The sequence below is a fragment of the Lepidothrix coronata genome, unplaced genomic scaffold, assembly GCF_001604755.1.
Source record: "Lepidothrix coronata isolate B3197 unplaced genomic scaffold, Lepidothrix_coronata-1.0 Scaffold46, whole genome shotgun sequence".
NCBI lineage: Eukaryota > Metazoa > Chordata > Aves > Passeriformes > Pipridae > Lepidothrix > Lepidothrix coronata.
The window spans coordinates 3,119,869-3,143,693 of NW_016690226.1; the positions used below are offsets into that span (position 1 = coordinate 3,119,869).

The 23,825-nt window shown below is 37.0% G+C and overlaps 1 protein-coding gene across 5 annotated transcripts in view; it reads left to right on the plus strand.

The window, feature by feature from the left end:
* Positions 1 to 23,825, plus strand: part of STXBP5L (syntaxin binding protein 5 like) — a 191,367-nt gene that overhangs the window by 131,338 nt on the left and 36,204 nt on the right. For 2 of the 5 annotated variants that reach the window (XM_017814801.1, XM_017814802.1), the window contains exons 17-19: positions 5,268 to 5,393; positions 9,517 to 9,668; positions 11,335 to 11,406. In XM_017814801.1, the coding sequence (XP_017670290.1) occupies positions 5,268 to 5,393; positions 9,517 to 9,668; positions 11,335 to 11,406 (350 nt within the window). Of the gene's footprint in view, positions 1 to 5,267; positions 5,394 to 9,516; positions 9,669 to 11,334; positions 11,407 to 18,242; positions 18,309 to 23,825 lie in introns of all 5 variants that reach the window. The other 3 variants (XM_017814800.1, XM_017814803.1, XM_017814804.1) reach the window with 3 other exon arrangements.

The following is a 23,825-nucleotide window of genomic DNA, read 5'->3' on the forward strand; positions in this document are numbered from 1 at the left end:
AACAGTATTTTTTGGCATCCTGTTCATTTGTCCACCTCATTCAATCAGGTAGTTGACCTTCAGACCTCAGTTTAGTCATTAATTTGCACTATGAAAATCAATAGACGAGGCAGAGACAAGTTATTTTAAAAATCCAAATATGAAATCCATTTATGACTCTGAAATCAGGAAGAATGCAATCAATTGTTTCGCTGGCTAAGATTTTTCCTTAAGAGATTCTTATTTTATTTTATCTGGGAAGGAGAGGAATTGTTAATCTTGGAGGCAGAAAAGCTCTAATGAGCCCATAAAGGGTTAGTTTTTAGAAGTTTTTTTTAGTTCCATATAATCTCATATTAAGCTGCCCAACTGATTTTTGTCTCATTTTACACGAAATAAATGTAAACTTATTTTGACTGAGAAGTGATTTTTCGAAGTCAAAGTAATTATACCATGAGAACTGCTGGCATACTCCCTCCTACATTTGGATAAAAGTGTACTTACCTATGCTCTTATATTTTTCAATAGGGAAAGGCATATAAATACCCTTACTTTTCACCCAAACTCTAACCAGGTCCACAGGCATTGTCTGTCAAGAAACTTATAATCTAAGCAGAATTATGATGATAAAATGAAAGTAGTGCTGGAAACAGAAAAATTGGTGAAGACCTGGGTGATGTTGTTGACTTTTTATGCAGGTCAGTCAGGTGGGCAGTGGTAATAACATAAACCTGCAGCCACCTGGACACGGAGGGTGAGTGCACAACTTGAACTGTATTGATAATACACATAAAATTTTATATACAGACTAGCTTTTAATCTTGGTTCCGTTATGTTTATTTTCATATCTGCTTCTCAATCTCGTTACAGCAAATGGATGACACTCCCTACTTCTAGTCAGAATGGCTGAAAGTGTTTGTGTCTGTGAATAGATACTAGGAAGAAAGTGATTGAAGGGACTGAAGTAATGAAAAATGGGCACTTTTCTGAAATCAAAAGTAAATGTTACTGAGGGAGGCAGGCAGCAGTGTGGAATAAATATTGTTCTTGCTTGTTTCAGAAGATTTTACAGTGAAATATGCAGCTGTAATAACCTAAGAAACCAGTGGATTTGCATTTATGCAGATAAATACTTTTGATATAAATAGTTATCAAAAAGCTATATCCAGAATGTCAGTCTTTGTTCCCAGACTTCTAGGATCATCCCAAAATTAGGTCAATCAAGGGGTTTGATAGTAGCTTCAAGTAACTCCAAAGTCATAAGGAAATGGGAATATCTTGTGATGAAAACTGAAAACCAAAACTTTGCAACAATCAAATTCGGAGTGGCATAACAAGAACATGTCAAGGAAATACCTATATTCCTTCTGCACATACTCCTGCAGTACTTTTAGGCTTATAGTATATACAAAAATAAGCAATCCAAATCAAGGTGAAATAAAACTAAATATCAGCATTACTGTTCAAGCAAGATGGTTAGGGAAATAGCTCAAAGATCCTTAAAGAAGAAGGTGTCACAGGAATGTGGGAATGACAAACTTAACCATGAAACTTGAAATTATTTTACTCCAGAATTATGGTCTTTCACCACCTACAGCTTATTCTATGCTTAGAGAAAATCTCTGTGAAATAACATCCATCTTACCAAATTAGATGCTCAGATTTGCAGTGAAAAATATAGAGAGAAGGGTGTTTGCTTTTTTTCCTCAGGTAACAACAATCTGAAAGAAAACTTAGGAGGTACTTCAAGTTCTCTAATTTTTTCAGCCTATTGTTAAAAACACATTGGAAAAATAATACCACGTTAAAAACATGCTTTAGAAGATCAGATTCAATTCTGCAGCCACTGTGAGTCTCATGGTAATTTTTTTAGAAGGAAAGCATGAATGCATTTCTTTGACAGATACTTGTAGCTCACCATAGGAGCATTTGACTCTCGTGTTCCCCCACATCTTCAGTTATCCATTAGAAAATGTGAAACTCAACTGAAAGGGCATTAGGCTAAGTCTTGGTTCTTGGATCTCATTTACCTGTTTTATAACTTTTATAACATTTTTAAGGGCAGGAGCTGAAAACTGAAAATGGGGTGCAAGATGGAAAGACCACCTCTGGTATGCCTCTTAAAGGCTTCTTCACAGACATTAGAAGTTGAAGGGCTCCATCACAAAGATACTCTGAAGGACTGTTTGTATAAAATATTCAGCTTCTGATTGCTGTGAAATTTGTTTGAAAATAGTACCTCTTTATTGTATACAACTCTTGCTTATAGTTTCAGTTTTTCCTGGTCTCAAAAGACCCCTCTCCCTTAGCAGCTTGAGTTCATAGATGTTCACCCCTTTGTTCTCACCAGGAATACTCCTGGCTAATCCAGGGTTTCATTAGGGTTACAGATAGCATCACTTCAGAAAGGCTCATGGATATGTATTGTATGAACAAAGAAAAGGGCAAAGCTTTAGTGCCAGCAGAACAGGTAAGAAAGTGCAAAACTTTGGGGAGAGGTTTGCTGTTAATAGAAGACAACAGTACAAAGCTATTGACAACTGTAGTGGGTTGAGCACTTGCTGAACTGTCCTGTTGCATCTTTCCTGCAACAAGATCCAATCCAAGTGGCTGATCTCTGCTCCAGGTAAATTGATATCTACGGTCTGAACAGTACAACAGGCAAAAGAAATAGAATAGTGTGCCAAGCCACTGTTAAGGAAATGCATTTAGAAAGATAGAAGAGGAATGACTTTCTCATTAAGTAATAAAGAAGAGAAAGTTTTGGCAAGGTTTGTGGATCCTCTACAGTAGAAATTTTCACAGTACAGCATAAACTGTATCACTGAAATGGTTAAACAATTCGAAAGAGGGTATGAATGTGCAGGTACCCAGGTGCTGGCTGAGAGGGTTGCAGGGCAGCCTGTGTGAGGAGCAGCTGTGGCTGCCCTGTGCTGGTCACAGCCAGTTCCAATCAATTCCAACAGAGCCACTGCAGGGCACAGCTGAGCCCCTCAGCCAAGAAGGTGGACCCTTTGGAAAAACAAATTGAAGAAAGGACAAAAAATGATGGACAGTACCTGTGCAAGAGAGGAACAAGAAAAAAGCATGAGAAGCAGTCCTGCTGACACTAAACTGAGAGAAGGAGGAGCAGGAGGAGTTGCTCTAGGCGTCAGAGCAGAGATTCCCCTGTACTCCATAGAAGACACCATAGTGGTGCAGGTTGTTCCCCTGAAGCCCATGGAGACCCCATGTTGGAAAAGGCTCCTGGCAGGAGCCACAAGCAATGGAGGAGCCCACTCAGGAGCAAGTTTTGTGGCACAAAGTGTGGCCCTTGAGGGGCCCATGCTGAAGAAGTCTGTTCTTGAAGGACTGCACCCCACATTGGAACAGGGGAAAAGCATGAGGTAGAAATGGCAGATATGGAGTGTTATGAGCTGACCACAAACACCATTCCCCTCCCCTGCTGTGCTGCTTGCAGTGGGGAAAGAGGTAGAGGAGTCAGGAGTGAAACTGAGCCTGAAGAAAAGGGAGGGAACAGGATGATTTTAATTTTGTCATTTCAAAGAATTTTTCACACTCCTACTCAATTTTTAATTGGCAATAAATTAATTTTCCCCAGATTGAGTCTGCATTGCCTCTGATGGTAACTGGTGAGTGATCTCCCTATCCTATATCAACCCATGAGCTCTTTCATCTTATTTTCTTCCCCTGTCCTGTTGAGGAAGGGGAGTGAGAGAGTGTCTGGGTGGGTGTGTGGCAGTCAGATGAGGTTAACCCACAACAGAGATATGATGGCCTTATTAAGAAAATAGCCCTTATGCTTTAAGAAATTTTCCAAAAAGTATCTGCAAGTGCTCCTACTGCTAACACTACGCTGGTGATTTTATCTCTGTGTCATAAGGTATGTCCATACTCTTAATCAAACCATGAAACTGTGAGTACCGCAGTTCCCTGTTTTTCATAACTTCTGTCAGAATTAGAGCACTGTTTGGTTTGTACATTGCCCTTTGTGCTACTGGAGTTATCTTGCTGAGAACTTCTGCCCTGGTGTCATTCAGTGGTTATGCTTTACTTCATTTTACTTCAGTTTTCTGCATCTATCTTCAATTTTCCAAGATTGCCAGTAGCCCTATTTGCCACTAAGGTCTCCATCCAACAGATGCCACGAGGGTAGCTGCAAAGAACCTGATAGCCCTGGTTATTGAGTGAGAAGTTTGAATATCCTTTCTTGAAAGATGTGCCTAATTATTTGCTTCTGAATAGAAATCAGTTAGGTTTATTTCCAATCTGATGCATCATCTTTTCAGGTGTTTGGGCCAGGGCTGCTTGGAAAGCTTGGTGAGTCACATCATTCTGGAGGTAGTCTGCATTGTCAGTGTCATCAAAAATCTCTTCTCCAAGATCCAGTACATAGGATAGAGAAGCAATTAAAGCAGAAAGAAATATTATGTACCAAAAAGTGCAGTTCTTCAGAATGTGTTGTCCAAGTCTATATTAATTAGCTACTCTCCCTCCTCTCCTGTTTCTTAGTCTTCTTTGGAGTACTATTTTTCACAGGGATAGAGGATTATATGTGATAGACTGCCCTATTATGGCTGTGTGAAAAGGGGTGCAATATAAGCAATCTCACCATTTACAGCTACAGTAAAAATACACTGACTAATGGGCTTTATTTATAAATTACTACGTACAGTGTGAATGTACTAATGACTAACTTGAATTCCTCAAAGTATTGCTATTAATGCATAATATCTTCTTTCAGTGTATCACCACATTAAATTCTACCAGTCAAAAACACACACAAAGCAGTGATATAGAGGTGTTCAGCTCTTATGCTTCCCCTTAATGCCTTAATATGTACACCTTCACAACCTGCTTTACAAGTCACTGGACTTGCCATAACACAATAGGAACAGGTGTTAATAATTTGATCAGATTTTTATGTAGGAAGCATTCATTCACGTATTAGGTGATTATGCTTCTAAAAATAAAACTGAACTTGTTTGCACTAAATGGCCAAATAGAATTGTCAAGCTCATAAGTTTTGAATGTGCTATGGTGAGGACCATTACAGAAAGGTATATCTTCTCCCCTTCTCTTGCCTCCTTACATTTTTCTGTTGTGCTTTTCTTCAGAACAAAAAAGTTCCGAAAATACAGAAATGTCCTTTTTCAAAGTTTCAGAGGGAAGTATTTTAGGTTTTCTATTCTGATTGATTATTCATGATGATGAGAAGCAGTTGTTATTCATGGCCCAGTATGTGTTTGTTTGTTTGTTTGTTCTTATTTTGTACCTCTTCTTCTTAGTGTTAAGACTCGACCTGTGCGAATGCCTCCTGGATACCAAGCAGATCTTGTTATTCAGTTGGTGTGGGTGGATGGTGAGCCTCCACAACAGATTACCAGTCTTGCTGTAAACTCTGCTTATGGACTGTAAGTAACTCAAATTTAAGTTTGCATTTGTTTATTGTTTTATTACAGTCAAAGTAAAATACTCAAAAGATGTTGTAACTCAGACTCTTGCGGAAAATTATTTGAACTCGCATAGATTGTGATATGAGATGTTAAACTGCCATTCCTGCCAATGTTTTTACTACTCCTATTTAAAAGTCTGAATCTTTTCACATTATTCTGTCCATCCTTTCAAATAAAATCTAATTGCCTTTCAAATCTGTAATTTTTGAAGTGATTTGAAAGGTTCACCAAGGTGAAATGCATTTCACAGAAAATGGTGATGTGATTAACTGTTAAACGCCATTTATCATGACATCATATCTTAGTTGGAAATTGTCTTCTGAGAACAGCATTTTCATGTCTGTGCTAATGTCTGTTTGCACAAGAACCAGTGACTTGAAATAGAAAATTGAATAAGGAACATTCAAATGCTAACTTCTGTATGGCAGTGCAAATCAGACTGTGTACTTTTTTTCCTCAGGTTCAATTTATTTGGGATTTTTTAATGTTTTCTCTTACTGAAAGTCACCCAGATACAATAAATACAGGTTTTTCCTGTAGAAGGTGTTACTCCATTAAAACTTCAGACTGTAATGGGTGTTAGGTCCTGGCTGCTACTGATTTTCAGTAAGTCACTGGACTCTCTTCAAAGGCTTTGGCAGTTTAATGAAGAGTTTTTTTCATTTGTGAAAAAATATCATCTTTTGGGGGCTGTTTTTTCAAGTCTTTGGCCTGAATTCCTAGACCGTTTCCTATTCATGAGCTCTAGAAGTTTCTTTTTCTTTACCATACCTAGATGCATTTGTCCCTTGAGCAAGTTGTTAGGTTTTGCCTAATTTGCTCCCTTGCAGGTCTCAGACCTCAGGGTAACATCTGCATAGTCACACTGTTCTCTCACTTGTAAACTACGCTGACAGGTTGCAGTTCTCCCAGCACTCACAGTGGTTTCCTAAACCAGTGATTTGATTCAATCAAATGCTTTAAATTGTTTCCTTTGCTAGGAGCAGTAAAAGTTTACAGGACAACCTCCTTTAAAACACCATGTGCTATGCATATGAGTGTTTCAGAAATAAATGTGTGTATCAGTAAAAGAGCCTAATCCATACCCTAAATTTAATTTTCCTACAAAAGCTACCCAAGAATGTCTTTTTCTTTACATTTTCCTCTGCAGACTCTCTTCCCTCTCCCTTTCTGTTGTCTCTCTTAACTTTTTCCTTGGGCCTGTGACAAGGTACAATCCTTCTTTTCACCAGAATTTTTGTTTATTACTTTAATTTTCACCTGTTATTTAGCCTCACCATGTGGAAAACCTATGCCACTTCACCATGAAGCCTGAGAACACGTAATTTTTGCCATCTTAGTTTTAGGGTTATTTGAGTCATCTTTTTCCTTATTTTTTTTCCTATAGGGTTTAACTACTCTCTTAGTTTTTCCTAATAGGTTTAACTAAGAGGAAAGCATAGAATGGTTAGTGTGTTCTGGAGAGTCTACTTTCAGTATTCTTTTAATTACTATGATTTCTGTAACTGTTGTGTTACTGCAGCCATGAAACAGCATTAAAGTGAGGTATTAAAAAAACTTTAAACCCAGCAAGGATGAAAGACTTCAGGCACTCTGAAATTTTTTTAATGTATTTGGTTTACTTTTAACAGTACCAAGCTACAAACTAAAAATACTAACACCTATTTTATTTATGTTGAACTGAATCATCAGAAACTTCTTCATCTTATGAAGGTAGAAAAGAAAATTTTACAAAATACTTCAATTACAGCTGAAGAACTAGGTTAACCTTGAAGAACGAGGTTAAATGCAAAAAATAAATTTGTTTTAAAGTAAATTCTGTTGGACTGAAAGCAGTCTCTAAAGATTTATTGCAGGCTCGTGTGGTAACAATTTTCAGCTAATCTGCATATTAATTGTCAAGAAATGTCTGATGAGGATTTTGTGACTTTTCTGTGAAAGATACCCACAGAATAGAACATTGCCTAGCAACTAATTCTATTCATTGCTCAAAACTGAGAAATTCATTTTGTATTTGATTTCATAAAGACTTGGATGTTAGTAATTTATCCTAAGCCTTGTTAATAGTAATGTCTGTCTAGATTTTCTTATTATTCCTCAGAATGGTTATAGTATTAATGAGCAATTTCTGATTTTTTCTGGTAAAGTAATTTTTTTTAGTTATAAGAAATATTATATCCATGCTTGTGTGTGAATTTAGAGAAGTTTAGGGAAAAAAAATAGACCAGGAAGTGATGATTTGTTTTGTTAAATTGCTAACCAGAGTGTGAATGATCACTAGCTCTTCTTGTGAGTCATGTTTTCCAAAATTAGTAGATCTCAGGTTAATGATTTTCAAAATGCAAATGGCTATTCTTTTTTCCCCTAGAGTATTAACAGATGAGATTGACACTTGTAATTTTTATTCCTTTATTTTTCTTCTCCACCTAGAGCACAGGGACTTAGGAACACAGAATTGTTGTTGTTGCAAGGGACCTTTAAAGGTCATCTAGACCAGTGTGCTACAGTGAGCAGGGACATCTTCACCTAGATCAGGTTGCTCAGATCCCCGTCCAATGTGACCTTGAATGTTTCCAAGGATGAGGCATCCACCACCTCTCTGGGAAACCTGTTCCAGTGTTTCACCACCCTCATTGCAAAAAACTTCTTCCTTACACCTAATCTAAATCAACTCTCTTTTAGTTTAAAACCATTAACCCCATTCACGAGCCCATTTCTCAAGCTTGTCCAGGTCTTTTTGGATGGCATTTGTCCCTCAGGCACATCTCAGCTTGGTGTTGTCTGCAAATTTGCTGAGGGTGCACTCGATCCTACTGTCTTTGTCACTGATGAAGGCATTAAACTGTACTGGTCCCCACATGGGCCCCCAGGGGACACCACTTTAATGGGGGGAAAAAGTCAATGTGGAAAAATCAGAGTACGTTCACAGTATTTCTGTAGATGCTGTACTAAAGTCAGTGTTAAGACAAGGAGAGTAAATGTGGTGCAGTAACAGACAGTAGAATTTGAGCCACTATTATGGATGATGCCTTAATTTGCTAGTTTGGCAATTAAGGGAAAATCACTTCATTTTACTTTACATATTACTTTTCTATTTGCTATATGGAGCTCTCTTTTTTGTAATGGAAGCAGCATAAGAAAAGGTAGAAGAGAGGAAAATGTTCTAGCTACCCTGCTTCCCTTTCCTCCATCTCATTACTTTTCTCTTGCCTTATTGTTTTTCCACACACAAATTCCTATCAGATATTTGGAGCTATATTAAGAAGAGTCAGGTGGAGGTGAGTGCACGTCTCACTTTTAGTGTGAATTAAGTGCTTGAATATTTTGCAGGCCTTTGAACTGACCACCTTCATCACTTTTTACATAAAATGACAGAAATTGATAAGAAATGATTCTTAGTATGATTGAGCATGGTTTGAGTTTTTGAGTTTCCTTGTGGCTGTACCTGGAGTTCTTTCTATCTGGGATTTAAAATTGCAGTCTGATACAAAACAAGAGAGATCTTGCCCATGAATCAAACCACTATCAAAATGCCATTTGTAAAAGCATTTCAGAGGGGTAGAGACTGTTTTAACAGGAATCTGTGCTGTAGCTAAGCTGACAGAGTTGAAAGAAAATTTTACTTTCAGATTTGGGTATGTCCATAATACAGCTTAATGTATTTCATTTGTCATTTTTATTTAGCTTAAAATAATTATTTCTGCATGTATTTGTACTTGTATCCTAATTGATATTTGTATTTTATACAAATGCATAACCACTTTTTAAGGTCTATGTCCAGATTTGCAGGCTTAATTTATATCATTATTACTGGAATTACACTGTTTAGTGAAGCAACATTCAGACATTACTGCAATATGTTTGGCACAGAAAGTTAGTAATAGTTGTAAATCTGCTTTCTGGAAAGTCAGTTACTGTGTTTCAGGAAACATTTTTATAAATTCAGGATTACAAATCTGTAAAAAAACCATAAAATATAAGCTTTGAGAAGTTTGTGCAGAACTCATAATAATAGACAATTATTGTTTGAGTAACTTAATTACACATTACTAATACCTTTGAGGAACATTTCTTTTCTCAGAGTGGCATTTGGGAACTGCAATGGTTTGGCTGTCGTGGACTTTATGCAGAAGACAGTACTGCTGAGCATGGGAACCCTTGACCTGTACGGATCGAGTGATCCATACCAGCGTCAACCCCGTTCACCTCGCAAAAGCAGGCAGTTTGCTGCAGGTAGGAAATAAATCAGTGTGGTTATGAGCCTGATGTGTTCCTTGGTTTTTTTTGCCTGTGGCTTTTTACAGTGCTTTTGAAATGCATGACTATTTGCCAGCCAATGGAGTTTCTATAACTAGACAAAAGAAACCTGACATGCTTTAGGTACGGGCACTTTCTCAGAAACAAAATGTTTTACGAAGTTTTTTCTCTTGGGATGGAGGTCAGCAAGTAATTCCCTTAGCTGAGTCTGTACAAAATCATAATGAGCAGAGCAATAAATTTTTTCTCTGGCAGTCACTTGAAGTATAGTTTGTATGCTGTTTTCTTTCTGTCTTCAGTAAATTCATACCAATAAGTAAGACTTCAATTTAAACTTAAATGTATCTTCTGCCAGGTACTATTCATTTGAATAGTCAGTTTTGTTTAGAGAAGTATAACGCCAGGGAGATGTGTTATATAGGTAGCACAAGTAGCTCAAATTAAGCACTTTGTTAGTGAATTAAAGTTCTTGGCATAAACCTACAACATCCAGCTGTGCCCCATTTTAAAATTTGATGCTAAGAGGATCACATTTGTAAGTCATAACTGTTATTATGCATTGTGTGTTAGAAATATTAGTACTTCAATACATCTAAATTTTGCCATACATTGTTGGTTATTAAAAAATTTACTTCTTGTATGAGAAAAAGTCAAAAAATAAGCTATGTTTCAAGTCTTTTCACTTTTCCATAATAATGTGCTAGAGTCAGACACAATTAGGAAATGTGTTTTACATAGCTGTGAAGTTTTAGAATTAGATTTAAAAATCTCTTTGAAAATGTGGAGTTTTAAATCCAACCACAAAATTATGAAAGCAACAGATTATAGTGGGTTTATGACATCAGCATTTTCACCAGCAGACCCTGCACTAAATCATCAATTAGTATTTCTCCACAGAGTCATGGGAAATCTTTTTTTAGATTGGGAATATGTTTGCACTCCAAACAGCAAGTAAAATTTAGAAAATAAAATGTAAGTCTTCAGGCCTACTTCTGTTCCTGAAAGACCATTTATCTCACTTTTTATGCATTTAATCATAGCAAAGCTTAGTTCTCATCTGTGCCAAGTGTTAAATATTTAAATTTGGCACAGCTGAGGAGAGAAGAGACAAGCAGCTTCAAGCTACCTTCAGCTTCTCTGTCTGGTTTCAGCCAGCCTCACAGCAGCTCCCAAAGTAATTTGAGTAGCTCACCACAAGTGACATCTGCAGAACCCTGTACAAAAGGTGGAGGGTTGTGCATGTAGAAAAAGCAGTTATCAGCACTGTATCATGTAGGATTTCTCTGTCGGGGCCAGTCTGGGCCAATCCTTTAAGGCATCATTCCAGCTATGCAGTGCTGCTAGAAAGGAGCCCACTGGGGATAAGTGACCGCTAAGAAGGAATACACACTTCTAGATTGCTCATAGAAACTATGCATCTAAAAAAAGCCTCAGCTGCTTTCTCACCATCCATCCCACATCCCTTACTTTTTTGATTATTTTTCTTGTTATATCTCCCAATTGGAAGGTAAGCATCTGCTGAAATTTTTTCACCATGGCTGTTCTAGATGCTGGTTATGATATCACTTCCTTTCACTTTAGACTGTTTTTTCTCTCTTTCCTCTGCCTGCTGCTGATGCTGGTGTACTGGCATGTTCCAAAGACAACTTTTGCATGCGTGGCCTGTCTAACTTTTATCCAGATTTAACGAAACGGATCCGTACTTCCTATCAGAGTAAGTTCTATAAAGGTTAGGCAAATAGCTTTATCATGATTGGACTGTGCCTGACTTAAACCCATGTGTTTGTGCTTCGTAATGTGTTTTTTAAACACATTCAGCATGCATGCAAACTTATTACATTTTATTATGTCAATCATGCTTAATTTTGACAATTATCTTTATTATACAGATATCCTTTTTCTTCCAAAAGAGTCAAAGAGAAAACCTCAGTGTTATATGGACAGATTGGGCCTTAGAAATGATTTTTCAGCAATGTTATGTTCTTGATGACAGTATCTTTCTTTGGTTTTCTATTCATTTCTGTGTACATTTACTTATATGAAGCATTTCTTGTTTTGCAATGGCACTATTTGGTTGTAGTTACCAATTAATTCATCCTTTTTTTCAGAAGAGCAATGTGGCTTAAAAGTGCACCCATTAAATTGGGTGCTATAAAATTTAAAATTTTAATCTTGGTTTGGTACTTGAATATTTGTCTTTGGGGAACCATCCCGTGTCTCTGATCTTTGATGGGGAATGTAAAGTGGACATAAAAATATATACATCAAAGAGAGCTATGAAAATTAATGTTTTTAATATCTTTAAATTTCAAATTATACAGATATGCAATTTAAATATTAGTATTCATCAGTGCAGAATGCAATGAACAAAGCTATAATTAATTTTGCAAATTGACTGTTCAACAGATGAGCCATATGTATCTTAATTAACTGCAATGCTTATATGTAATTAGGTCTCTAGGATGCCTCTTATTCAACTCTTTTTAAAGTAGTTTTCACAGAACAACTGGATAGGCAATTTTATGCTAAATATTCAGTATGGGCAAGATAAAGAGTGGCAGTTGTTTTATCATCTCATATAAATACAGACTTATGTAGCTATTGAAATACATTTGTACATTTGCAGGAGAAAATCTGTTCCATCCCTCTAGCCTGATTTCTATGATTTTATTTCATAATAGTTCATAAAAGGTGGTCTGCTTAGTTAAAAGACATGTCCAGTTACAAATCTAGCAGTCCACAAAAAGGTTTGGTGTATGATATCCTGAAGTCTCTTAGTCTGATCTTGCTATTTTCCCATCTGTAACAGAGAACCTGAGAGACAGACAGCAGTTAAAGGTTTGGGGTTTTTCCCATGTAAAAAATTAATAAATTCTAAGGCCAAAAATTACCAATGTTTTCATTCAGAATTACGAACACAGACCATAGAGTTTTTCATAACTGAAAATTTATTATCCTGTTTCCATCTTCAAACCTAGAATCAAAAAAGTCCACAAAATCTTCCTGTATGCATCCTAACTGAAGGGTATGAGTCTGACTTTTAGGCAAGATCATTAACAGCTTCATTTCTCTCCTCAAAAAACACTTGGTTCTTGATTTTGTTATTTGATACTTATACAGGAGTACATGCTGTATAATCTGAAAGACACACAAGGCAATAAGATCAAGAACAAGGACCAGAATGTGTCATAGACTGAAAATATCTTGCTAAGTCGTTCTCAAGTTGTGCTTTGTTATATGTCTTGTCTGAGATGTGAGTGTTAAGGGGGTATTCAGAGAGGATTTAGGATTTTGCTTACAACTTTATCTCTTCTCGTAAGGGATAATGATGGGAAAAGTAAACTATTTTTGGAAATTGTGCAGCTGATATTATTATGACAAAAACAAGAGTAGTCATGTCATAACATAAGCATTAGGTCTAAGGTTTTCAGGGTTGTATAAATGAAAATGGAAGTTAATGGGAAGATATATGAGTAGTAGATTAAATTAAGTAATGAACCAGGAAGATAATTTCATGAGGATCAGTTTGAGAGAATGACTTGTAGGCATTGAAATCAAAGAAGAGATTATCAATGAGCAAGATACTGAGACTTCTCTTGCTCATTTTAGAGCTGATTTGCAGGAAGAAACAGTGTAATTTAGTATCCAGCCTGAATATGAGAGTTAGAGTGTGATCTTCTAAGAATGTTACCATTATAATGGATTAGAATACCAGCGAATTCAGTGGTGCAGCTAGCTCTATTGACACAGTGGAGACTTCAGTACAAAAAGAAGGTAGGGGTCATCTTGACAGTGTTAAGTTCATACTTGGACACTTTTGAGTAAATTTTAGACAAGATTATTACTCTATCTTGGATGGAAAAAATCCAAGTTAGATCTGTGTATTTATGAATCATTAGGGCAAAAAATATGTATATTTATAATTATTGTCATGTTTATACAAAAGAATCTCTTCAGTTCTTCATCCTAATCAAATGCTGGGTCAGAGAGATAAAGGAAGTGTTGATATTTCAGTCTAGGATGTCTTGCAAGTGAAGAGGAAAAGGAAAAAAAACCAAGCGTCAGACGAAAGAAGCACTATGTTGGAGAAGAGAGGTTTTGCAAAGGAAAGACACAGTCAACAATGTCAAGGACATCCAGTGTACAAAGCATGGTGGTGGAATAATTGTTTTGAATTTTAGCTAATAAATCTATAGAGAACTTGATAACAATTACATATGTAAGCTAGACTCAAATGCACCTTGAGTGGACTTAGGGCATTAAGACAACACATTTGCTGGTTTGAGAGGTGAAAGTGGGAAAGGAAAAGCAAGAAGGGAAGAAATGCAGTCAGTTCTAGGTATATGTGATGGGAGAGATTGAAACATAATTGTCCTGTCAGGGAAGGAATTTGAGGAAAAAAATAGAAGCTGAGATGAGGGTAACATATATTCAAATATTAAAACAAGTACATTTACTGCATCTAGACAGATAATGTTTGCAGCAGAATATAAAAATACCAAAATGATGCAAAAGGAATTTGTATCTCCTACTAGAAATTCATACCATCTGTTGGAAGAACAAGAAGATAAATAGTCTTTATGAAGCACCCAAAAAGTTGTCAAATTCAAAGGATGTTGATATGTTGGAAAATAATTTTCATAATGAAGACCTTTCAGTGAGAAATCCTTCCTCCTTTAGGCCAGTCCCTTGAGAGGATGTCAGCAAAAGTAACCTTGGTCTGACAAGAGGACACAGAAGACTGTGTGTTATGAGCCATTACATATCAGTAATTGACACTTTAAATCACACCTAAGAAGCTAATATAGGTTGAGTTTTAAGTCGACAGCTATATTCTGAACTGACTAATTTCCAAAGAATACAGGCATACACACACACATGCACATATATATATATGTATCTATAATGTAATAATAATGGCCAGTCTTCGCGAGCGAAGATTTGGGAAAGGTCATTGACCCTTCGAGCCTGCGCAGTGGATTTTTTAGGTGAGACACAGCGTGCGCTGAACTGAGCCCACCCTTTAATCCTGAGGTTCATCAGCCGGGGCCGAGCAAGCTTGGACAGTGGCAGTGAGGTCCCCAGGACGTAGGTTTGTTTAGAGTGACCTTCTCTTAGATGGATTGCCACACAGGGCTAACGAGCTCCATCTGCCCGGGGGGCTGGGAATCGAACCCGGGTCGCAGCGGTGAGAGTCCTGCACCCTAACCACTAGACCACCAGATATGTATCTATAAGCATAAACAAAACCTAGTATGGTATTTCAGTGTGAAGATGATGGATTAGAGTAGCACTGGGCTTACTTATTGACCTGTGAATTTTTATGATAATTTATTTACAATTCATTTATTTATGGGAACAATTATTATGGCTTTGGGTACTTTAAAGTAAATGATCCATCTGAATCATTTAAACATAGAGATAGAAATTTAAAATTTAAAAAATAATTTCAAATTAAGAGTTCGTAAAAGTTGTTACTTCATACTAGACAGCACATTTTTTGATCCTTTAATGAAGAGGAAATGGGAATCACAGTTAACTTTGAAAAATATGCACGGGACATGTCTTTAGAAGTGATTTAATGCCTTGTGTGATATATTTACATCTTGCACTATTTAAACACGTAAACACACATTTGATTTGCTCAAATCAAAGCAAATTTCTTTGTCGTGTCAATGGGTATATCTTCTCACAGGGGATTGCTCACATTGCCAATCTCAGTTATTTGCCTTTAGTTTTGCTGCTACATTCTTGCTTCAGGTGGACTCAAAATTTGCTGGGATGGTGGAGTTTTTGGCGAAAAATTGCTAAAATATCTTGGGGCACAAATTGTGCCTACAGAACTTCAAAATGGAAAGCAAAAATATTTTCGTAATGTAATTTCAGTAGCTGTTATAGTCTCTCAAACATTCAATGGAAGCTGAAGTCCATGGAAGTATTTAGCTTGCTCTCCTTAAAAAGGAAATTACAGTAGAAAATGAGCAGTAGTGCAAAGAACAGCTTGAGATCTCCTCTTATCTCAAAGGGAAACAAAAAACGACATTTAGTGGAATCAAAGGTAACACATAAAAATTGACAAATTGATGTTTATTCTTTTCCGTGAATGATGACTGTGCAATTCATTGCCTTGTAACATCTTCAGAATTTAGAATTTAGCAAAATCAAAAGAGACTTTGGACAAATGGCTGGGTAATGACAATAACTTGTAATATTTCTAAGCAAGAAAGATTTATGGCAGGAGAAAATCTGTGAGTGGCAGCGCTTAAGCAAATTAACTATCTAAGATAATAGTCTTGTGCAGGGCACATGGTGCCACTTAGATTTAAGATGGGGACATACTGCACTTCTCCTTTAAAAGCATCTGTTGGTGGTCATTGTTAAAGGTGATAGTAGCTTGACAGCAAGTCTAGATTTGTAGAGAAGTTCACATGTTCACCATTTATAGATATCATCACATGAGATGTATCTTTAATGTTGTATGTTGTAAAAAAAATTCATGGTATTCTTATGGTGTTTGCTCTTGGGTGATGTGGTTTGGTGCATTTCCTGTTTGAGTCTGTAGCAGTATAATTTATATTGAGGTGTAATATTGTTTTTATGAACTCACAGTTAAAAAACAGACAAACAAACCAAACCAAAAAAAACCACACCACACTATTTAGAAGCAAAATCTGACCTGGGATTTGACATTGTAACTGACACCAGTACTAACTATCCAAGGTTTAGAACATGATAAGGCGTTAAAACTTTAATATGCACTTAGAAAAGAAACAGTGTAGTATTTCTTTTTATTCATCCAAGGCCTCTGATGCTATGCAAATGTGCCAAACTCTCTCCCACTGCACCTTGCAGACAGTTCTGCAGCAAAAATCAATTCTGTTCCAAATCTCTAGGTACGTACAGAAACCTCAGGGTCAAGTAAAATTAAGATTTGCTGTAAGAAAACTATACATAGAGAGGCTCCCTAAGTGATGGGGAATCATTATGTTATGAATAGTCTCATAACATCAAAAGTGACTGGACTCATGATTGAAATATAAAATTCTCTCAGAGAATCAGAGAAGGATTCAAGCATGTCTCTCAAAACAAAAGATCTCTGGTCTTCAACAATAGTAGCTAGTTTATGATCTCTTGTTTTTTAAAAGTCAGGAACAAGTATGTCATTAATACTGAGTTAACAGGCCAAATGAACTGCTGCTTTTCCAAAGGACTCTCAATATTATTCTTGCACTCCTGCATCTTTGTTAGTGGTAGAAGCTTTTTTGTCCTGCTTGTTGGGGCTCTGGACTCTCCCCAGTTCTTGTCACAAAGTTGTCAGTACCTGCATTAAGATTCCATTGTTTTCAACACTAAGAGAACAACATTGGTGGCCAAACGGTAGCAGAATTTTTTGAGACAAGAGTGTATATGAATTTTAGAGATAAGGGACTCTGGGCCTGAGTTCAGGGACGATAAATATTAAAACATGTAATCTTTTGGTGCCAGATTAAAGCATACTGAAAGGTTCTTGTAGGATGTTTGATTTTCAGGAAGTGACATGAGCAGCATGTGTGTAAATACAGTATCAGTATGACAAGACTGTACATCTGACTGCGGGCTGATGTTCACTAGGCTCTGACCTGAATGCTGTGAGTCCATAGTGCCATCTGTAGGTCTGGTGCTGGGCTTTCAATCAGACCCACATAGCCTATGGCATGCAGTGCCAGAGCTCCATGTAACAAGGGTGAACCCCTTGATACAGGCCACGGGGCATTACGGGATACATAGGAAGGGTACGTTTGAATAGGTGTGGCCATGCCCAGTTCACCCACTCAACATGGTAAAGGATAGCATGAGCTCAGACTTTCCCTCCCTCCTATGCCAAAAGGCATGTTTAAACTTGTTCATTCAACCTGTGCCAAAGGTTGGGTCACAGAAACAAGCCCAAGCTTAAGCAGTATAGACTAGGGTTGCTTTATATGTTGCTGTCTTCCATGTAGACTGAGTTCCTCACAAATATTTATGAACAACATATAAAGCATCTTGTCCAAAAATTCTGTGTTATACTCAGACAGCATTATCAATGCCTCCATGTCCTTTAAAATGATCTATTTTGTGTGAATTCATACAGAAGTTCCTAATATGGAACAGTAGTGGTGATTTTATTTTTTTTTCCTCCCCTCTTTTAAGATTTCCTCCCTGCATTCTGCAGCAGTTGAAAGCAGAGTTTCCACATCAGTTTGACAGGGACAAATGAGCTTTATTCATATCACAGACTTTTACATTTTAAACTATACTTACTTGTTTTGTTTTGTTAGGTTACTCTTTTCTATCCCAAGGCACTTGGAAAACAAATCTGAGTTAACAAGAGGTGTGATTTTTTTTTTAAACCAAACCTAAATTTCTGCAGTGACAGCCTGATAACTGCAGTTATCTGAAATAGATATTTTCCTCTTATTTCACACCATTCTTTTCTCCAAATTGACTTTAAAGTTCAGAATATCATCAACCTAGAAAGTTAAAGCATGCCCTGTTAGATTGTAACTTAACTCTTTAACTCCATTTTTTCAGGCCTGACTGAACTCAGTGACAGTCCAGTTTCCCTGGAGCTAGAGCGTTGCAAGTCTCCCACTTCAGGTAAAGGTGACTGGCTTCTCTTCCTGCAGTCTGTATAAGCCATTCATGTCATGCATCACTGTGTTTCATTAATCCCTAAGAAGTGAAGTTCATAGTTACAGTTCCAAAGAGAATAAATTACTGGAGAAGTGCTTATTAGGTAGCACAGTAAAATCCTAAGTCTGTTTACTTAAAGAAAAATTAAATGTACTTGGTGCATCTTGAGGTTAACAGTATGAAAACATTTGAATTAATCGCATTGTGCAAGTATATTCCTATAATCTCCTATTAGAGGCTTGTTTGTCTGTTTTCTTAAAAGGCCTTCTGATTCCTTTTTTCTTTCCAGTAGGGAGTCCTTATGATTTTTAACACATATATATGTATGTCAAATGCACATATGCACGTAGAGAAATTATTCAAAGCAGCAATATGAAGATGGTAAATTTTAACCATTAGAACCCACCAGTGCCTAAGTTCTGTAATTTACAATGGAAGCAGAGCCTCAAATAAAAATATTCGCTTATCAACCACTGTGACCTGGCAGGGAAATCTTGGCCATTTAAAAATTTATATATGTTTCCCATTTTACCCATAGTCCTTCAGAAGGTGGAGTTCATCTCATTCCTAGAGATTTTTCTACAAGTACCTAGTCTGCATTGATCTCTTTAATGTGAGTTCACTGACTTAAAGATTGTTGCTTAGAGCTATTTTCTACTAGCTGACTTTTAAATGTGATGGAAAATAAGGAGGTGTAGCTGTGATACATTCATTTTGCTTGTGGTATGCATATCACAATTCTTTTCCTTGTAGTTTGGTAAGTATTGATAGATACTTTTTTTCCCCCCCTTAGTTATGGTAATGAATTCCCACAAATATGCTATTCAAATCCTCTGTTATTGTTTCACATATTTTATTTTATTATGACAAATTAATCTTGAATGGAGGCCACTAATTAGTAATTTATAAAAAGCTCAAACTAATAAAAGTGTTTCACTGAAAAAACGAAATTTGTATTTGAAATATGTATTTCCTTGTACTATTTTCAACCAAATTCTGTAGACATGGGAATATCAAAGTGAAATAGACTGTCATAATATTGGTATAAAACTAGGAGCTCAAACTCTTGAGCAGGGCCTCAGAAACTCATGATATAGGCTTTAAAAGAAACCATTTGATAACTTAGTATAATTAGATTACTTATTGTGTGGCTCACACTCAACTTTTCAATTTTCTCTTCAGAAATGAGCTGAAAACCTCTCTTTTTCTTCTTACTGAAAACTAAGAGATCACTGAGTTGGTAAACATGTGCATATTCTTAGTTTTATAATGATGACTGACTCCTATAGCACCTTACTTTTTCTGCAGTTAACTTCAATTTTTCATTCTGCTAGTGAACAAAAATAGCTCTCTTGGATAAATTTAAGATAATTTGCTTCAAAATTTATTCTGCTTTTCTGTTTTGAAGATCATTCAGCAGGGAAAGCATGGCACATTTATGGATGTTTCCTACTTTAGCACTTTCATGTTGTTTTCCAAGCTATATTTGAATCTCTAAAATGTGATATCAGGTGCAATTTTGTAGGCAGTAGCTATTCTTGGAACTGCTTTTTAAAACAAGAAGGTTCTTTTACTGTGACTGATATTAAATATTTTTTTTAAATTAATGCAAAATTTAATTAACTTTGCTTTGGCATACCTGATGTAAAACTGGGCAGAATCCAGTCTAATCAGCTTAAGTAACTGCATTCTCCAAGAACTTGGAAGTGGAACTATCTTGTGCTTATCAGCACAACCTTACACCCACATGAGCCTTTGCACTGACTAACATTTCTTACTCATAGAACACAACTACATACTTATACATTAGTCAGGCAGGATCCTTCCAGTCTTGCTTTTGATCTGCTTAAAGTTCATGGCACACAAGCTCCGTAATGGAAGTGCGCTGTGTTCTGTAAGAGCCCCATGATACTTGTGTTTGTAAAACCAGTGACCACGTTCCCCTGCTGAAAATAGACCAAGACTTCATCCTTTAGAAATTTAGCAGAAACAGAAAGAACACTTGACTGCTGAGAGAAGTGATTCAAGTTGCTGCCCAATGAAGGTCCTACTGGGTATGACTACATCACTGACTGATAAGGTTGCAAAGACAGAAGCAGTAGAATTTGATTCATAGCAATTCGTTCTGGTTGCCAGACCATGACAACATCCATTCTTCACCTGGCAGTGAAGTTCATGCCAGATACTGGCCCTGAGTACCCACAATATATATGCAAAGTGCAAACTGCTGGAGGACACCGATCTGGATGGCAAACACTGCACACATAATGGTGAGCACTTTCATCCTTAGTTCCATCAGAAGGGGAACGATTCAAGGAACAACATTGCTGAGCTCATGTGCATACTTTGAGACTCCAAGGCAATGCCTAGGAAGAATCCCTATGGCACACTAATTGCCAGGGTAGACACAAGTAGTTTTACATCTAAGAGAGCTATTAGTAACTTAGATTTCTATTCCAATCAGGCCCACAAGAACAGTGTTGATAAAGGCTTCTTGGAGGACTTGAAAAATCTGCCTCTTCATTTCTAGGTCTGATCCTGAACATTGCTTAGACTAGCTGAACTCTCTCCTGAAAAGTACATTTTGCCTGTAACATCCTATTGCTTGACAATGTTTTGACCTCTGACTAAGCTTCTGCAGAGGCAGCCTAGGTCAACTTAGTAGTTCAGCTTTGTTATTTCTCTTCTCCTTGCCTCAATGCAGAATTAGGCATTTGTGTGTTCTGTCATTGATATAAGTGTTAGAGAACTGAGCGAGAGACTCAGTGCTGAAGAGCACTCCTCATTTCACAGGCAAGGCTGGTTTGTAATTCTGTACAAATCCAACTTCTTCATTAAGTAATATTTAACTTGTTTCACAAGACTGTCCTCTCAGATGTTCCTCCTGTACTGTTTACTAAAACGTGGCTTTGCAGACAATGTAATTGAAAAATCAGATTCCCGTTCTGAACATCTTTCAGAATAGAACATAAAATTAAAATGTTTGATTAAAAGTTTTCTGAAATTCACAGTGCCACACAGAGGGTAGCAGCAACTAAAGTACCACTAACCTTTCTTTTTAAGAATGGTAGACAGAGGAGGGGAATAATCCTCTCTAACCACTGGTATCTTAATTAAATTCATATTTAAATACTATAGTGACACATTTCCAACACTATAAAGAAAAAAATAATAAAGCCATTCGAAAAATTCTGTTTATTTTTTAATATCTGAGTGTGACAATTTCCTCTGTAAATGTATTCTGGATAGAGGAATAGATATGGAATAACATTGGCAAAAATTGTGGAACAAAAAAAATTTAAAAATAAAAACCCCAAAACATTTATCCATATAAAGCATTTTTCATGAGAACAGTAATGCAGCAAGGCATGCCATATAATGTATTGGATGGCTTAACCCTAAGAATATCTTATTCTTACTCCTGCATGCCATGTTCTTTCAATAGAGAAAGTCAAACTGCATTTTGATTTTTGTTTGTAATTTGGAGGTCAAAAGTTAGGGCTTTGTACTACATTTGCTCTGCAGTGGCACATGTGAGCACAGTAGCTCTAAAGCATTTATCACATAAGTGGTACAATATTCAATGGTTCAGTTAATTACTGTATAATATATTACAGAAGTATACCCATTCCAGTAAAGTTTACCTTTATTTCTGTCATCTCATTAGGAAAACTTATTCATGGCCTCTTAGGAATATAAGATATAGTATAAATAATTATGTATGTCCATTACTGTTTTAACCATTTGTATGTAACTTCATATTGAAGCATGTAGTTGAGAATACACTGTGAGCACAAGAAAATACAACTTCGATAGTCATTTAGTTTTGTTGTGTGAGATGCAATGGACAGTTGAGACTTCTTTCAAAGAGCAGAAGGAAAGAATTTCGTGAGTCTGTGTATAGGAGAGTGACTTTTTAAATGTGTGCTTTAAAATGAAAATGCCTTTGTGTTTTTTCTCAAGAAATCACCTTCATATTGGGGGCTTGCATCAAAAATGGGTTTAAGACTATAAAGTTTAGAGGAGGCTATGTAAAGGTTTCCACAACTGATTCCCGTGAGCTTTGGAATGGGTCCCTAATGGCAAGATTTTAAGTTTTGTACATACTGTGATTTCCAAGTGCTGCCATCCTGATTTATTTCGCTGGTTAAATCTGCTGGGATTAGGCCCATGACATGCCAACCTCCCACTTTCCTACATGAAGTGGTTTTTTAAGTAGCTTTCCTTCAAGAATATTATTAAATTTCTAACAGTTCTTCTTTTTTTTACTTGTGGGTAGCTGCAAAGTAACGGAATAAGTTTGACTCAGTTTGAAAATTATGTTCTACTGGAAAACAGCTAGAAATCTAGAAAGTAAATGTTTCAAAACATTTTGTGTGCATGTAAAACATAGAATGCAATTTATTTTGAAACTTGATTATTGATAGCACCACCACCATAACCTTTCTACCTATTTCTCTTAAATTAAAAATAATGTTTACTAGTCAAAGGCAAATTAATAATTAAAGAGAAGTTAGCTCCTGCAGTGTGGATACAAAGTGCATTTTATCACTATTTCGCATATGCGAGGGAGTTTCTGATTGGGTGAATTCGTGCTTGCTTAAGTTCTTGAGAAGGGATGTGTATGTAGCAAGGAACAGGAAGCAGTATGAGCTGGCAGAGGGGAGAAAATGGGATCCTGAGTTTGGGCCATGGTGTCTGACTCAGGGGGAGCAGCAGGGGTAGCCCGTGTGCGGCCCATGGTTCGTAGCTCAGGGTTCAAGGGCACCTGAGCTCACCAACAGGGGTCAGCAGCTCCTGTGGACAGGGGAGACAACAGCTAAAGCAAGGGAGCAGAGCAGCTGTGGGGAGGGTGACCAGGGCCAAGCACAGCCTGGTGATCACCAGCCCCATCCAGGGACAGGGGAGGATGTTGGTCTGTGAGTCCAGGTCTGGATCAGCAGGTACTCTCCTTGAGGCCACCAAAGAGAAAGGGCAGTCTCTGCACTGCCTCTGAGCACCAGCAGCCAAACCTCCAGGACCTTACTGTGTGCCTTGTCCAATAGATAAATATTAGGCTCTTAAACCCCTTCTTCAGCAGTGGAGACTGGAAGTGATGTTTCAGAGTGTTAGTCAGGCAGAAGCTGCCTAATAGAAAAAGACTTGTATAAAGTCACCCTCATTTTCAATAATGTTAAAATCTGTGACCACAGTTCTGCTGTAATAGCTGAGGGAAACACACCATCGAATGTCATAGCTGTTTGTTGGTTATGTCTTGGTGTTTTCATTGAAAGACTGATATGAACCATATGGCAACAAAACAGAATGTTGTCAGGTCGGGAGACCCGGGTGCTCAGCTTAGCTAGCTGCTAGACTGTACCTGTGAACTCTTTCTCATCCCACACTTGAATAATTCGACTGTTAACACTTTAAGCTCTTTTGGGCAGTGTGAATATAAACAAATAATGGTAGCAAACAACGCTGCTAGCCTATTGAACCTTA